Source organism: Mytilus galloprovincialis, chromosome 9 (genome assembly GCF_965363235.1).
Source record: "Mytilus galloprovincialis chromosome 9, xbMytGall1.hap1.1, whole genome shotgun sequence".
NCBI classification, from domain to species: Eukaryota; Metazoa; Mollusca; class Bivalvia; order Mytilida; family Mytilidae; genus Mytilus; species Mytilus galloprovincialis.
The window spans coordinates 36400515-36417793 of record NC_134846.1 but is presented as its reverse complement, the minus strand read 5'-3'; the positions used below and the strand labels follow the sequence as shown (position 1 = coordinate 36417793).

The following is a 17279-nucleotide window of genomic DNA, read 5'->3' as shown; positions in this document are numbered from 1 at the left end:
CAATACTGTGCAATTGAAAATTGCTTGCTATTGCACAATACTGTGCAATTGAAGATTTCTTGCTATTGCTGAATACTTAATATAATAATTTTGGATCCTGATTTGAACCAACTTGAAAACTGGGCCCATAATCAAAAATCTAAGTATATGTTTAGATTCAGCATATCAAAAAAGCCCAAGAATTCAATTTTTGTTAAAATCAAACTTAGTTTAATTTTGGATCCTTTGGATTTTAATGTAGACCAATTTGAAAACGGGACCAAAAATTAAGAATCTACATACACAGTTAGATTTGGCATATCAAAGAACCCCAATTATTCAATTTTTGATGAAATCAAACAAAGTTTAATTTTGGACCCCGATTTGGACCAACTTGAAAACTGGGCCAATAATCAAAAATCTAAGTACATTTTTAGATTCAGCATATCAAAGAACCCCAAGGATTCAATTTTTGTTAAAATCAAACTAAGTTTAATTTTGGACCCTTTGGACCTTAATGTAGACCAATTTGAAAACGGGACCAAAAATTAAGAATCTACATACACAGTTAGATTCGGCATATCAAAGAACCCCAATTATTCAATTTTTGATGAAATCAAACAAAGTTCAATTTTGGACCCTTTGGGCCCCTTATTCCTAAACTGTTGGGACCAAACCTCCCAAAACCAAACCCAACCTTCCTTTTATGGTCATAAACCTTGTGTTTAAATTTCATAGATTTCTATTTACTTATACTAAAGTTATGGTGCGAAAACCAAGAATAATGCTTATTTGGGCCCCTTTTTGGCCCCTAATTCCTAAACTGTTGGGAACAAAACTCCCAAAATCAATCCCAACCTTCCTTTTGTGTTCATAAATCTTGTGTTTAAATTTCAATGATTTCTATTTACTTATACTAAAGTTATTGTACGAAAACCAAGAATAATGCTTATTTGGGCCCTTTTTTGGCCCCTAATTCCTAAACTGTTGGAACCAAAACTCCCAAAATCAATCCCAACCTTTCTTTTGTGGTCATAAACCTTGTGTCAAAATTTCATAGATTTCAATCTACTTAAACTAAAGTTATAGTGCGAAAACCAAGAAAATGCTTATTTGGGCCCTTTTTGGCCCCTAATTCCTAAAATGTTGGGACCAAAACTCCCAAAATCAATCCCAACCTTCCTTTTGTGGTCATAAACCTTGTGTTAAAATTTCATAGATTTCTATTCACTTTTACTAAAGTTAGAGTGCGAAAACTAAAAGTATTCGGACGACGACGACGCAAGACGACGACGCCGCCAACGTGATAGCAATATACGACGAAAAATTAAAATTTTTGCGGTCGTATAAAAAAAGACTGCAACGAAATAGCACAATACTGTTTAAAGTGGAATTCAACACCAATCAATCAAAGTTATAGTTGTTGAAAATAATGGGGTCCATTTCAAAATGTTTCAAGACTGGCTTTGTAGAATCATAAAAATCTTATGTTTTTAAATATTTTATATATAATATTTGGATACTCAGAATAACTTATTGTTTCTAAGACACCAGATAGATTGATGGTATGTATATTGTGTAATGCCATATAAGGTTAACAATATATTCAAAAATTAATGCAATGTTTTCATCTATAACAAAAATTAGACAAAATTCAGGTCACATTGTTTAAAACTCACATTTTTGTTCAACAACGAAATAATACACATATCAAAAATAGATATTTTCCAAACAGTGAAACCCATTAATTTATTTTGACGATTCTTATTACATTTCACAAATGTGTGCATTAATCTTCAAATTTGCAGGATGTTAAATTGAAAAATAAAAATCATATGGAATTCAACAATCTTGAAATATGACGGCATCATTTATTGGTTACAGAGATCAAATTGCCCACCAATCAAAAAGGAGGAACTTTCTTTATCAGACTCATAAAACCGAGTCATTTCACAACTGTTTGGATCAAGTTTTCATACAACTCAATTCTATATAAACATGTACTATATATTGTACTAAAAATCAAAGAGATCTTTGTATCCAAGGTTCTGTGATCAATTTTACTGATTACAGCTACAAAAATTTTATCACAGGAATTTTAAGACTAGAATAACGTGTTTTGCAAAATGCAATTTGTAAATTTTTCGTTCATGATAGCACATGATGATTATGTTATTTTGTAAATATTATTCACAAATATAAGGACAGAATATCACATATTAATAATATGATTTGCAGTACAACGTATCAAAGCTATTTACATGTACATGTCTTTTAAATATGGTTCAAGTTATAAGTCATGGGGGCCAAGTTTGATTTCAGAATGACACCAAAATACAAATATATATATAAATAATAAAATTACAAGTATATATATAAATAATAAAATAACATATATATATATATATATATATAAATAATAAAATTACAAATATATATAAATAATAATTTGTTAGACTGGCCATACAACTGTTACCAATGCATGTTACTTCATTATGAAAAACAGTTACCAAGATTAAGTTGATTACATGAATAACTTTTTAATTTCCACGTTAGCCACAATCTAAAGTGGATTTCATTTTGGCACCAAATTTACATTGTTAGGTCCATATTGATAATACAATTGTTCAAATACTGTAGATTCATTATTATTCGTTGGATATCAATTTTCGTTGCTTTCGTGGGTACAGGTGAACCACGAAATTAAATGTTCAATAAATAACAAATTTCTTATAGGCTTATATGCAGACTTCGGCAAAACCACGAATTTAAATATCCACGAACATGCAAGTTTTTCGTAATCCACGAAAATTGGTACCCACGAAAATAAATGAATCCACAGTACCTTTAAGTTTGTGATTCCAGACAATATCATTTCTCAATTTCAGCCATTTAGAAACAATCTATGGCCATCTTGAATTTTGGTTAGTACTGAAAATCAGCTCAATTTGATCAAATGGTTCTATAATAGCTGTAATAATTCTAAGCCTACATTGACGAGGATATCATAAAGACCTTCAGGCAGAGTAGCTGTAAATGTATGTTTATATCAAGTGAATTAGTTGTAAATGATACATGTGATAACAAGTACAACATGTACAAATAGCACTATATGTATGTGTAATTATTCGGAGCTTATTAAGAATAAGTGGTCTCTACTTTGATATTTATACAAAAAAAATAGTCTGAAAATTTACGGACCCCAACTATCAAGTCATCTTAAAAAAGACGAAAGTTGTAAGAAAAATATTTCTAGATACTTGTACAAAATTATATCACCTAAGCAATGCAATTTCTCAAAGGTAAGATACATTAGTGTGGCATAGTAATGTTTCACAGTAATACAAAATATCTCACATCATTATCAACTTAAAATTGTTTCTAACAGATGAATCTGTCACACTAGAGAGATGCATTGCATTAACAAACTTTCAAGGCATTTTTGGTTCATACCTGAACAACTATATGCAACATAATATAAATTATATATGGATTTTTTTTAAAATTTATCACAGAGAATCTATTTCAAATCCCAAATTGCTGACCCCATGATCTTCATCTGGGATTTTCTTCTTGATCACAGCTAATTCGATGAATTTGATCCTTTCCCCATCTGTCAAATTTTCAATATGAATAATTCTATTATACGATCGCCACTTTTGACAGTATCGTAAATACATTTTACACTGAACATACATAAACACAAGGCCGCCAAAAAATCCAATTGCAACAACAATTAATTTGGTCCAAAACGGCCAGTTTAATGCACCCATTTCTACTTCCTCCGTTGTTCTGTCTATTAATACATAAAGAGACCAAATAACACAGGTAATAGCTATTACGTGGAATGTTACCGAACATGTAATCTTCCTTTTTTCCACACGGGACATCTGTAATCTCTCCCACTGAAAAAGAAAAAAAAACACAAGTCAGTAAAGATGAAGTGTACCGTAATCAATTCAATATGACCAGAAACCAAATTAATGATTTTTTTTTCTATTGTAAACATGTATATATTTTATAGTGTTGTGATGTCACACTTTTGTTTCAAGTTGGGTGAAGGGTGGCGCCTATTAAAAAGTTTAAACCATCTGCATTTGACTGCACCTGTCCTAAGTCATGAAACCTGATGCTCAGTGATAGTTGTTTGTTAATGTGATTCATAAGTGTTTCTCGTTTTTTATATAGATTAGACCATTGATTTGTTGTGTTTGTGCTCTTACATTGGTATTTTTTTGGGCCCTTTTTGTTTTGTGTGAGCCAAGGCTTCGTGTTGAAGGCTGTACTTTGACCTATACTGGATTACTTTTACAAAATGTGACTTGGATGGAGAGTTGTGTTATTGGCACTAATTACATTTCCATCTTCAGTGAACAGCGATATCTAGGTTAAATCCTAATTTCGCAATCTTTATAGGGGATGGATTAACAGACATACACACACAAACTGGATAAATCCTTTTTCATACACAATGGGCAACAGGGCACAATCAATATTTAAAACAATATTTACATCAAAGATAATTAGTTTAAGCCAGATCAAGCATGTTGTTTAAGGGAGTACTAAATTCGAAACGAAAAATAGAAATTCGAATTTTGTACCAAAATTTGAAATATTTAATATTTGCATATAAATAAGATGTAATTTTACATTGTTTGCAAAAAATTATCGTTAGCAAGTACAAATTGAAGGAAACATTTTTGTTTTACATAAATTATGAAGTATAACTAATCCAACCTTTAAAAAAAAAATCAATGTAAGATAATGTCAAAATAACTAGACTGTACAAGACTTTAAAGTTATGAAACACAGAAGTAAACAATATTGATTAAGATTACAAGGTATAAAATGTTCAATATTTTATTTCTGAAAAGATTAAAGGAATTATATTGAATCTTCAATTGTTTACTTTTGATCTAAATAGATTTTATTTTAAAGTGTCTGTAAATCTTTACATATATTATCACACATATATTATCACAAAGAAAAATCCATGAAAGGTCAAAAAAGGGTTGGAGTAGTCTGTTTTAAAAACAAAAATATTCAGAAATATGTCACAGATTGAACTTTTTATTCTTTTTTACAGCTAATTTTCCTTGTAGAGTAAAACATTGGTTGGCTTGCTTGCTTTGTTAGAATAAAGCTTTGTAATTAATATTGACATCTTCAAACAATATGTATAGGCATAGTTAAACCTGTTTATATTATATTTAAATTTAATTGGACGTTATATCATTTACAATGGTCCAATATACAAAGCAAGAAAGCTAACCAAAGTCTTGCTCTACATGCATTAGAGAAATTAGCTGTAAATATCTATATCAAATTTTAAACTAAAGTTATCAATTTGCAAAATATATAATTGGTGAACAGTTCCAAGGGTTTTGATGTAAAATGCTCAAAAGATTATATTTTGTATGATTTTATTGTTGTATATTTTAAAAAATGTGTCATCTAAAAATGTGAAAACTTATTCTAACAAAGCCTAGGCTAAGGATTGCTTTTGTTGAAAATAAAGTTTTCAGGATGTCCCTTCTTTGCAGTAGACTAACAATGTTTTGAACTTATCCCTCCTGTGCAGTAGGCTAACAATGTTCTGAGAATACCCCTCCTATGCAGTAGCTAGAATTGTTTGTATGAAACTTCCGTGAATATCCATATTATACATGATATATTGCAATACGTGTTAATGATAAAAACCGAAATCAATACCTCGAATAGAAGAAACTACCTGTAAACAAATCAGATAGAATATATAATATATAACCTTTGAATCAAAAATCAATAGTCTGGCCATGAAAAATTTATATAACCTCCTATACTAAAATCGTGATATTGAAATAAAATTCTTTAAATGTCATTTGAAGAAATTCACGATACTTTCCAAGAAATAATTATCTTCATTATTTGATAGGGTTACAGGGAGTTCATAATTAATATTTCTTTGTACTTTTTCAAGAACAAATTCTGTATTTGATGCATTTACTACAGTTCTCCCCTTCTTTTGAAAAAGCAACTTATAATTTGATAAAAATAGTTTGTGTTCAGGGGGAAAAAAGATAGGAAGGAACGAAAGGAAAACAAGTTAAAAGGATAATCATACCCATTAAAACCCATTGACGTTAGTACTATAAATATGACTGTGTGGGTATACTAATAATTTTCCAAATGTACTGTCATTAAGACAATAATGCCATATTTAGATCTTTTCAAGTAATTGTAGCTACATGTTTATTTTACTTTATCCTGAAATTGGGTGTCCTACTTTACAGATACAGCCCTACAGATATCGCTATGCTGTATCTGTATTCTATACAAATATCGCTTTAAAGCTCCGCCCACTGCCGGACTGAGTATTGTTTGAACCTGTGTGACCTCAGAATGTGTATTCCAGTTGCATTCCAATGACGATGACAATTGTCGATTTCAAAACTTGAATGTGTATGATTGTGTTACAAAATCAACCATGTCAATTTCAGCATGCATGTTTAGTGAATGTCAAGTCTGAAGTGTAGGACAACTCGTACACTTCTGTTTCAAATTTGACAATGTTTTGTTATTTGTTTTTACTGTTGAAATTAGTTGTTATGTTAAAATAGATAATTATTCACCTTGAGCAATGTATTATTATTGACCATTCGAGATTCTTTTTTGCGAACCCGTCTTCAGCGTAATGTGTGATTTTGATATTACTACGAGGGCCTCAAGGGATTACAAATCGAAAATAAATGCTAAATATGTTAGTTTTTGTGTCTTTCAAAACACAAACAATATACAGAATTAATTGCAGGATAAAGACAATAACTGTTTAGTGTCTTTAAATATCAGCTGTACAAATACAGCTGATATTTAAAGACACTAAACAGTTGTTGTCTATTTGTCTGTTAAAATCGTGAAATACTGAGAGTTCACTGAAATATTTGTAATGATGAGATAACTGTAATTTGTTTTTTACTTATTTATCTCAATTATCAGCATAATTTACAGATTATTGAATAGACATAGTATTATATAGCTAAAATTACTGCACAAGTTCCAAAGATGGAATATTCGTCCAATAACAGTACAGTTCCAATCAGCTAGCTTAATTTTCATACTTTTTGCATGCAAAAGGGAAAAAAATCAAAACAAAGTCTCCAGACCCTCTTATTCTTTGATATAAAATTTTAAATCAAGCATCATGCTTTATCTTTTAATCTTCACTCAATTTCTTTGAGGGAAAAGAAATAACATTTTGCACAAGAAGAGTGTCCCTTTATTCCGAAGAACTGACCATTGAAGTGTTGTGGCATTATAAAACTAATAAGAATGAAGGACAAGGGTTAACCCATGATTTATAGTTTTGTAGAAACAAACTATCAATATCAAACAAGGACCACTAGAATCTAAATAAATAAGCAAGAAAACGTAAGGTGATGAAAGCAAACGTCTAGAAGTCTTCATCAAAAGTTGTGAAAGACTTCAACAGTGACATTTAAATAAATATGACATCAACTAATTCTCAAAGACAAAAACAAAACAGAAGTTTCAAGGGCAGTCTGATTTTTAGTCTAAGATCTTGATTTTCTTGTCAGTCATGTGGTATCATGAAATGTTCAACATTTATGGATCACCAAATGGAATCAACTGCATGAAATATCATCTAATTATAATCACTGATAATGGAACAACATTGCATGAAGTGAGGTTGATAAATTGTTAAAAAGGTGCAACTTCCTGAATTCCACTGTACGAAAGGTCAGAGATGAGGAGAAGTTGTCATGTAACGCTAATTTTATAAAACTTTCAATTGAAATGTTCACCTTTCTGCAACGCCCTTATGAGACACAGCGTCGACCAGTGGTGAGAATTGCGAGTTATGAAAGACAGATAAAAGTGTAACGTAATTAAAACTATTGAATTATTTAATGCACAAGTTTTACATCATCACAATCATTTGATAAACACGATATCAAATTAAAATGTACATTTAATTCAAACCTGGAATATTGAAAGCAATCAAATTAGTTATATTGGAATTCCAGAATACAAAAAAAAACACTATATAATACAATATTATATAATAAATATCATTGAATGCCTGCAACTATTGAAAGCCATTCATTTTGCATCATATCAAAAAAAAAAAGTCAATATTATAATGTGTGCATTTGTGTCTGTGTTTGTTTCACAAAGACAATGCTACATCAATTAATGCCATTTTAAGAATGATTCACATATAACCCTATCAGATTTTATATAGGTTTACATCGATAGGAAACTTCATGTTTTTAAATGTATAGTTTCCTTATTTAACTATTGACATACGTCATAATGAACTGTCCTACAAGGGAGGATTATTAAGAATACAAAAGAAAATAGAATAGACTTTGTTCTACTTAAACATGTAATTTGGGGTCCTCAATGCTCTTAAACTTCAAACTTTTTTTATTTGTGCGTCACTGATGAGTCTTTTGTAGACTGAGTGAATGAGAATGTGTGTGTGGCATACAAAATTTCAATCCTGGTATCTATGATGAGTTTACGTAAACTTACTTTAGGAAAAGGTTTTAGCTTTGTTGTCATTTTATAGTGAAAGTGACACAGTTCACAGGATCTCTTGTCTGAATTTTTTAACCATTTCTGAAGACATGCTTGGTGAACAAATTTCATGCTCCCAGCACAAAGGCACGGTGATATCATTGGTGAGGTTGTATCATATTCAGACACATCACAATGACAAATTCTACAAGTATCTCCCGTCGAGGATGTCATCGATAGTCTAGTTTCACATCTTTCTGTAGCTTTTGGTGTCGGTGAATTTGCATGATGTGTTTCCTGAAAGAGAAAGAGATTTAGACATTAACAAAGACCAAATATCCTCAAACTTTAGCTTGTCTTACTATTAGAGCTTATTTCCTAATGCTTGTAGATAAAGACTTTGGTTGGCTTGCTTGCTTTGCTGGAATAAATTTTTGCTCAAACATTGTTATAAAGATTGACATCAGCAAACATGAATACAAACAAAGCAAGCAGGCCAACCAAAGTCTTAATCCACATGCTTCAGGAAATTAACTCTAAAAGTCATGAAAATTGGTATATACAACATTAGATTAACTAAGTTTTACATGGGATAATGTCAATAAAACTACCAGTAGTAGGTCATTAGTTTTCTTGTTTTCAAGAATTGTTTTACATTTGTCATTCTTTGGCCTTTTAAAGCCAATGCTAAGTGGTATGGGTTTTTGTTCATTGTTGAAGGCTGTATGATGACCTATAGCTGCTGACTTCTATTTCACTTGGTCTCTGGTGGAGATATGTCTAATTGGCAACAATACCATACCATATCTTCTTTTTGTATAGCAGAGGCATTTTAAACTCTTGGCAATAAGTACAAAATAAAGAAGCAAAAATAAAGAAAAGAGAAAAATTATGAAGGACAAAAAAATAAGCTTACAGAATGAGCAAAAAAGAGAAAAGACAGAATTTTTGTGTAATTTGGTCTCTTGTGTATTTTCCCATCTTCATATGTATAAAAAAATAATTCAATAAATATAGAAATGAAGGTCACCCCCCCCCCCCCCCCCCCCCCCCCAATAAAACTTTGAATTTATTGAAAAACTAAGATTTTTCTTATCCCAGACATAGATTACCTTAGCCGTATTTGGCACAACTTTTTGGAATTTTGGATCCTAATGCTCTTCAACTTTGTACTTGTTTGGCTTTATAAATATTTTGATATGAGCGTCACTGATGAGTCTTATGTAGACGAAACGTGCGTCTGGCGTACTAAACTATAATCCTGGTACCTTTGATAACTATTACCACTGGTTAAAGTGCCTTACCTTTGTTTCAAGAATATTTTCTGCAGAATCCATTAAATACTTATAATGCATAAATCCAAAATTATATCATCCCAAAAAAAATCAACATACAAAATATTTCTTTATATTAATGACTCGGACTAAATTTATTGATGTTTGGAAATTCCTTTTAAAAGCGAAAAAAAAAAGGAATATGATGATTGTCATGAAAAATAATATCTGGTATCATATTTCAATACAAATCTCAATTACATGACCAAACCTGCTGACCACACCTACTTATATTAAAAAACACAATAAGGCAAATGACCAATGCAATTAACACATCTGTTTGTTTATTTCAATCTATATTTTTTAGAAAACATTAAAATTTGGACAGAATGAACCTTTGTCTACTTTAATAGTACACAGTAGGAAACAAAGTTCCTTACTAGAATAATCTTTTGTCTACTTTAATAGTACACAGTAGGAAACAGAGTTCCTTACTAGAATAATCTTTTGTCTACTTTAAAAGTGCACAGAAAACAAAGTTCGTTAGCAGAAAAATACAACTATAAAATATAATCCAATCAGTCTGCTGTTTTATGGAAAGATTGACTCTTTGTTAAAGATGTTTAAAGAAAACCCAGCAAATGTATAAATTTATTTATTTTGTATCTTTTTAAAAAAAAAAAAAATTTATCTATTGATCTTTTTATTTCTAAAAGCACTATAAAACAGGCTTATGACATTTCAAAATTATAACTTGTTTTACTATAAATCTCAAAAATAAAATTTCAATTACACTAAAAAAAAAATAATTTTATGCACAATTTAACAAGCCTTTATATTTTAGATTTTCACATTTGCATTAGGGAAAATAAACATCCCAGACAAAATGAATTTGAATTTGATTATAATAAATCAATGCAATTTGTCAAATGAAATTTGTTAACATGACAATGGATCTGTTTTATATCATTTTTGGAAGAAACTAGATGTGTCAAAGCGACATGAATGGCCCCGTCCCAAAAAGTTGAAAAAATCTGCAATTTCAATATAAACACATGTGAACACAAACGTGATGGTAGTCTCACATATCAAAAATCAGCTCAAACTCTGGAGGGGAATAGAGAAAAAAAACGTATAACTGTGATTTTCAATAATTCATCAAAGTCCAAAGCCCGTAATTTCAGCGAAAATTAGCAAAGCAGAACAAAACTCAAGCTTGACCTATAACTCATCATGGTTAACTCACATACCAAAAATCAGCCCAATATCTGAAGGCGTTTAGAAAAAAAAGTCTGTATAACTGTGATTTTCAACAATTTCTCAAAGACGGAAAGACTGACAAGGGTAAAATTATATGGCACCGACAACTAATGACGGAATGACGGAAAGACGGAAAGATGGACAAGGGTAAAACTTTATGGCACCGACAACTAATGACGGAATTACGGAAAGACGGACAAGGGTAAAACTATATGGCACCAACAACTTCGTTGCGGGGCGAAAAAAATAACAAAACTTAAAATTGATCATTCATGATAACATTTTCACTTATAAAAGTCTACAACCAATGAATTTTTATTGTAAATTTTATCAGAACTAACATCATTGAAAATGTCAATTCATGCAAAATGTCCTTGAATTTTTTTTCTTTTGAAATGATAAGCCTGTTTTTATATACAATGTAGTGGTTTTACAACATAGCTCAATTGATACATTTGCTGTTTTTTCAAATGTTACGAAATAGATAAATTTATGCTTTTATTTGTTCAAGATTTTTCAATAAAATTTACACTTTATTAAATGCTAGCATGGATTTGTGTTCAAAACCAGTAAACAACACTTTCAATACCACAATGCAATTGTATAAGCCTTTCACATTAGGTAAAAACAAGGACATATAACTAACATATATACGTCATTGGTATAGATGGTGCAAAACATTGACTTTTAAAAATGTTTTCTGTTATAAAATTTTATTTAAAAAGTTTATTGTAATAAATGTACTGGTAATCATTAATGATATTCCTAAAGAAAAAAAGAACATATCTGTCAAATGTCAATGAGACAGCAACTCACAAACACAAATAAATAAAAATGAGCATTAAGAGATCATAATATCATGAATATGGTGTTCAATGAGGAGTTATAAGTGACCATACAATATGTCTCCAAAATCATGTTTTAATCATGCTGGTGAACAAATATGTACCAGGTACTTGCATGTTAAGGTGGTACCCAACACCTTGATTAAAATTAGTTTGGCTTGTTTGATTTTCATAAAATTTTGACAAAATGTTTGCTTTGACCCTTTGAAAGAAATATAAAAATTTCAAACTAGAGGCTCTAAAGAGCCTGTGTCGCTCACCTTGGTCTTGTGCATATTAAACAATGGACACGGATAAATTCATGACATAATTGTGTTTTGGTGATAGTGATGTGTTTGTAGATCTTACTTTACTGAACATTCTTGTTGCTACAATTATCTCTATCTATAATGAACTTGGCCTAGTAATTACAGTGGAAAATATTTTCTAAAAATTAACAAAAATTTATGAAAAATGTTAACAAGAGTGCACACGCTGAAATGTCTCGCCTTCTATACTAATCATTGATATTATGTTGATAGTCCTAAGTATAAAGCTAAGCTTTATTACAACTGTCACATAAACTTAACATTAACCAAGATAACTAAACAAAGACCAATGAACCCTGAAAAAGAGGTCCAGGTCAGATGAACCATGCCAGGCAGACAGGTACAGCTAACAATGCTTCTATACAACATATATAGTTGACACATTACTTATAGTTTAAGAAAAATAGACCAAAACACAAAAACTTAACACTGTGCAATGAACCGTGAAAATGAGGTCACGGTTAAATAAAACCTGCTCGACTGACATAAAGATCATAAAATATTTCCATACACCAAATATAGTTGACCTATGGCATATAGCATTAGATAAAAAGACCAAAACTCAAAAACTTAACTTTGACCACTGAACCATGAAAATGAGGTCAAGATTACATGACATCTGCCCGCTAGACATGTACACTTAACAATCATTCCATACAACAAATATAGTAGACCTATTGCATATGGTATGAGAAAAACAGACCAAAACACAAAAATTTAACTATAACCAATGAACCATGAAAATGAGGTCAAGTTCAGATGACACCTGCCAGTTGGACATGTACACCTTACAGTCCTTCCATACACCGAATATACTAGCCCTATTGCTTATAGTATCTGAGATATGGACTTGACCACCAAAACTTAACCTTGTTCACTGATCCATGAAATGAGGTCGAGGTCAAGTGAAAACTGTCTGACAGACACGAGGACCTTGCAAGGTACGCACATATCAAATATAGTTATCCTATTACTTATAATAAGAGAGAATTCAACATTACAAAAAATTTGAACTTTTTTTTCAAGTGGTCACTGAACCATGAAAATGAGGTCAAGGACATTGGACATGTGACTGACGGAAACTTCTTAACATGAAGCATCTATATACAAAGTATGAAGCATCCAGGTCTGCCACCTTCTAAAATATAAAGCTTTTAAGAAGTGAGCTAACGCCGCCGCCGTAGCCGCCGCCGGATCACTATCCCTATGTCGAGCTTTCTGCAAAAAAAGTTGCAGGCTCGACAAAAATTAACTATAAAGGGCAATAACTCCTTAAGGGGTCAATTGACTATTTTGGTCATGCAAACTTATTTGTAGATCTTATTTTGCTGAACGTTATTGCTGTATACAGTTTATCTCTATCTATAATAATATTCAAGATAATAACAAAAAACGGCAAAATTTCCTTAAAATTACCAATTCAGGACAGTAACCTAACAACGGGTTGTCTGATCCATGTGAAAACATCAGGGCAGATAGATCTTGACCTGATAAACAAGTAAACCCTGTCAGATTTTCTCTTAATGCTTCGGTTTTTGAGTTATAAGCCAAAAACTGCATTTTACCCCTATGTTCTATTATTAGCCGTGGCAGCCATTTTGGTTGATTGGCCAGGTCACGCCACACATTTTTTAAACTAGATACCCCAATGATGACTGTGGCCAAGTTTAGTTTAATTTGGCCCAGTAGTTTCAGAGAAGAAGATTTTTGTAAAAGATTACTAAGATTTACGAAAAAATGGTTAAGAACTGACTATAAAGGGCAATAACTCCTTCAGGGGTCAACTGACCATTTTGGTCATGCTGACTTATTTGTAAATCTTACTTTGCTGAACATTATTGCTGTTTACAGTTTATCTCTATCTATAATAATATTCAAGATAATAACCAAAAACAGCAAAATTTCCTTAAAATTACCAATTCAGGGGCAGCAACCCAACAACAGGTTGTCCGATTCATCTGAAAATTTCAGGACAGATAGATTTTGACCTGATAAACATTTTTGTTGCATGTCAGATTTGCTCTAAATGCTTTGGTTTTTGAGTTATAAGCCAAAAACTGCATTTTACCCCTATGTTCTATTTTTAGCCATGGTGGCCATCTTGGTTGGTTGGCCGGGTCACGCCACACATTTTTTAAACTAGATACCCCAATGATGATTGTGGCCAAGTTTGGATTAATTTGGCCCAGTAGTTTCAGAGGAGAAGATTTTTGTAAAAGATAACTAAGATTTACGAAAAATGGTTAAAAATTGACTATAAAGGTCAATAACTCCTAAAGGGGTCAACTGACCATTTTGGTCATGTTGACTTATTTGTAAATCTTACTTTGCTGAACATTATTGCTGTTTACAGTTTATCTCTATCTATAATAATATTCAAGATAATAGCCAAAAACAGCAAAAATTACCTAAAATTACCAGTTCAGGGGCAGCAACCCAATAACGGGTTGTCGGATTCATCTGAAAATTTGAGGGCAGATAGATCTTGTCCTGATAAACACTTTTATCCCTGTCAGATTTGCTCTAAATGCTTTGGTTTTTGAGTTATAAGCCAAAAACTGCATTTTACCCCTATGTTCTATTTTTAGCCATGGCGGCCATCTTGGTTGGTTGGCCGGGTCACACCACACATTTTTTAAACTAGATACCCCAATGATGATTGTGGCCAAGTTTGGATTAATTTGGCCCATTAGTTTCAGAGGAGAAGATTTTTGTAAAAGATAACTAAGATTTACGAAAAATGGTTAAAAATTGACTATAAAGGTCAATAACTCCTAAAGGGGTCAACTGACCATTTTGGTCATGTTGACTTATTTGTAAATCTTACTTTGCTGAACATTATTGCTGTTTACAGTTTATCTCTATCTATAATAATATTCAAGATAATAGCCAAAAACAGCAAAAATTACCTAAAATTACCAGTTCAGGGGCAGCAACCCAATAACGGGTTGTCGGATTCATCTGAAAATTTGAGGGCAGATAGATCTTGTCCTGATAAACAATTTTATCCCATGTCAGATTTGCTCTAAATGCTTTGGTTTTTGAGTTATAAGCCAAAAACTGCATTTTACCCCTATGTTCTATTTTTAGCCATGGCGGCCATCTTGGTTGGTTGGCCGGGTCACACCACACATTTTTTAAACTAGATACCCCAATGATGATTGTGGCCAAGTTTGGTTTAATTTGGCCCATTAGTTTCAGAGGAGAAGATTTTTGTAAAAGTTAACGACGACGGACGACGACGGACGCCAAGTGATGGGAAAAGTTCACTTGGCCCTTCGGGCCAGGTGAGCTAAAAACTTGAACCAATCACTTTCTCGAAAAAAATTGGTTGGATATATAGCAGTTTGACAAACACTTATTTTCATCATTGAGAAACTTTATATTTCCTTAACAATACAACATGATGAAAACGTTTAGCTGATTTAACAGAGTTATCTCCCTGTTGTGTTAGGTACTACCTTAAATAGAGAATGTCATATGGCTTTTTCAATATCACATCCATACCAACCTCAGAGACACCAATATATTCCCAAGAGCTCTGCTCAAGGGATTAGATAGGTTGAGGGCTAATACAGTGTTTTTGTATCAGCCCTCATCCTATCAAATCCCTTGAGCAGAGCCATACCTTCCAACTGTCACTATTTGTGGGGGATTTCCCCCATGGAGGCTCCCAAATTGAAATTTTGAAAGAGCAAATTTGTCCACAATTTAAACAAAACAATTAATTTTACAATGACTTTAGGCTTATAAAAGTATGAAGAAGCCAAAAAACAACATAAAAATGTATTTGCAGGCCCCCTTGAAGATTTTTTAGGACTATGACAGCCATCTTGCTCACAAAACCCACATGGGCATTTTGAAAAGTTGGCAGGTATGGCAGAACTCTTGTGGTGGGTGTGTGACATTGAACAAGCCCTATTATAAAGTGTCATATATATACCTCATGTGCTGTGCGGCTTATTTAGGGGTGCATTTTTTATTCCGGAGAATACGGTAGATGTTTTTAAGACGTCATACAGATTAGGGGTTTGATAAAGCCTTTACAACAGTGACTGACATTGATGATGTGACGTCCTACGGTATAGAGAGTACGGCGGCTTTGTGAAAAATTGTGCACATCCTGCTACAAGCATGAAATTTGGCATAGACCTTCCTCAACTATTACTCTTCTATTTCAGATAGGGAGGCATTTGGAAAAAAATTCTCAATTTCAGTAAAATCCAAAAGAGTAATAGTTGAGGAAGGTCTATGCAAAATTTCATGCTTGTAGCAGGATGTGCACTATTCTTCTGTAATATGCTTGTAGCCATACTAAGAGGTGTAATAAAGCCTTTGCAAATGTTGACTGATATCAATATCATAACAGATAGCCGATACATCATGATTGCCCTCGACTGTATTACACTTACAATTTATCTTTATTTACCATGAAGTATATGATAAAAGCTGTTAATTATATATTTTTTTACCAACTAATGTACCAATCAACTGAGCAAAAATGAGATCTGCTGCAGGTACTTATGGATTGGATGACTTTTCTTATTTTGTTTTCATAGCATCCAGGTATATTTTTTTAGGTCTTGATATTTACCAAAGGCTTAGTATCATTGGTATCATCTTACCTAGTCAAAGGTTACAACCTACTCCTCTCCTCTCCAAGAGGAGGAGAGTGGATTATAACCCTTGGCTAGTGAAGATGGCTTGGAATAAGAACATTTTTTTACCAAGGGTATAGTTGGCTGGCCTCGATGGTTGAGAGACCCGCGGTAGCTCGCCCGCATCTAACGTGCGACTCCTCGATGAAAATTTATGATATATTTTAAATAAAATGGGAAAATATTAAAATGTAAAAGTCTGCAGGTAGCTATATGACATCCTCTACTACTTTGTATTTTAATTCTTCTGTATTATCTACTCATACTATAGGTACTACATTGTCTTTATCTAGATTTTTAATATTTATCATATACCTGATTTATTTTTATCAACACCAATCTAATTATTCAAAAGAAGCTTTGAGAACTTTTTTTTTATTTTGCACCAAAAACTGGTATTGTGATTTTTATTTTTTATTTAGGCAAAAATTAAAT

At 32.0% G+C, this 17279-nt stretch overlaps 1 protein-coding gene across 5 annotated transcripts in view; it reads right to left on the bottom strand.

Annotated features, from left to right (window-relative positions):
* Positions 1-17279, bottom strand: part of LOC143044921 (E3 ubiquitin-protein ligase MARCHF8-like) — a 29642-nt gene continuing 12363 nt past the window's right edge. For 4 of the 5 annotated variants that reach the window (XM_076217176.1, XM_076217175.1, XM_076217178.1 and 1 more), the window contains 2 exons: positions 8515-8796; positions 3-3884 (listed from right to left, as the gene is read on the bottom strand). In XM_076217176.1, coding sequence (XP_076073291.1) covers positions 3489-3884; positions 8515-8796 — 678 coding nt within the window. In that variant the 3' untranslated portion in view covers positions 3-3488. Of the gene's footprint in view, positions 3885-8514; positions 8797-9803; positions 9970-17279 lie in introns of those variants that run through there. The other variant, XM_076217180.1, reaches the window with a different exon arrangement.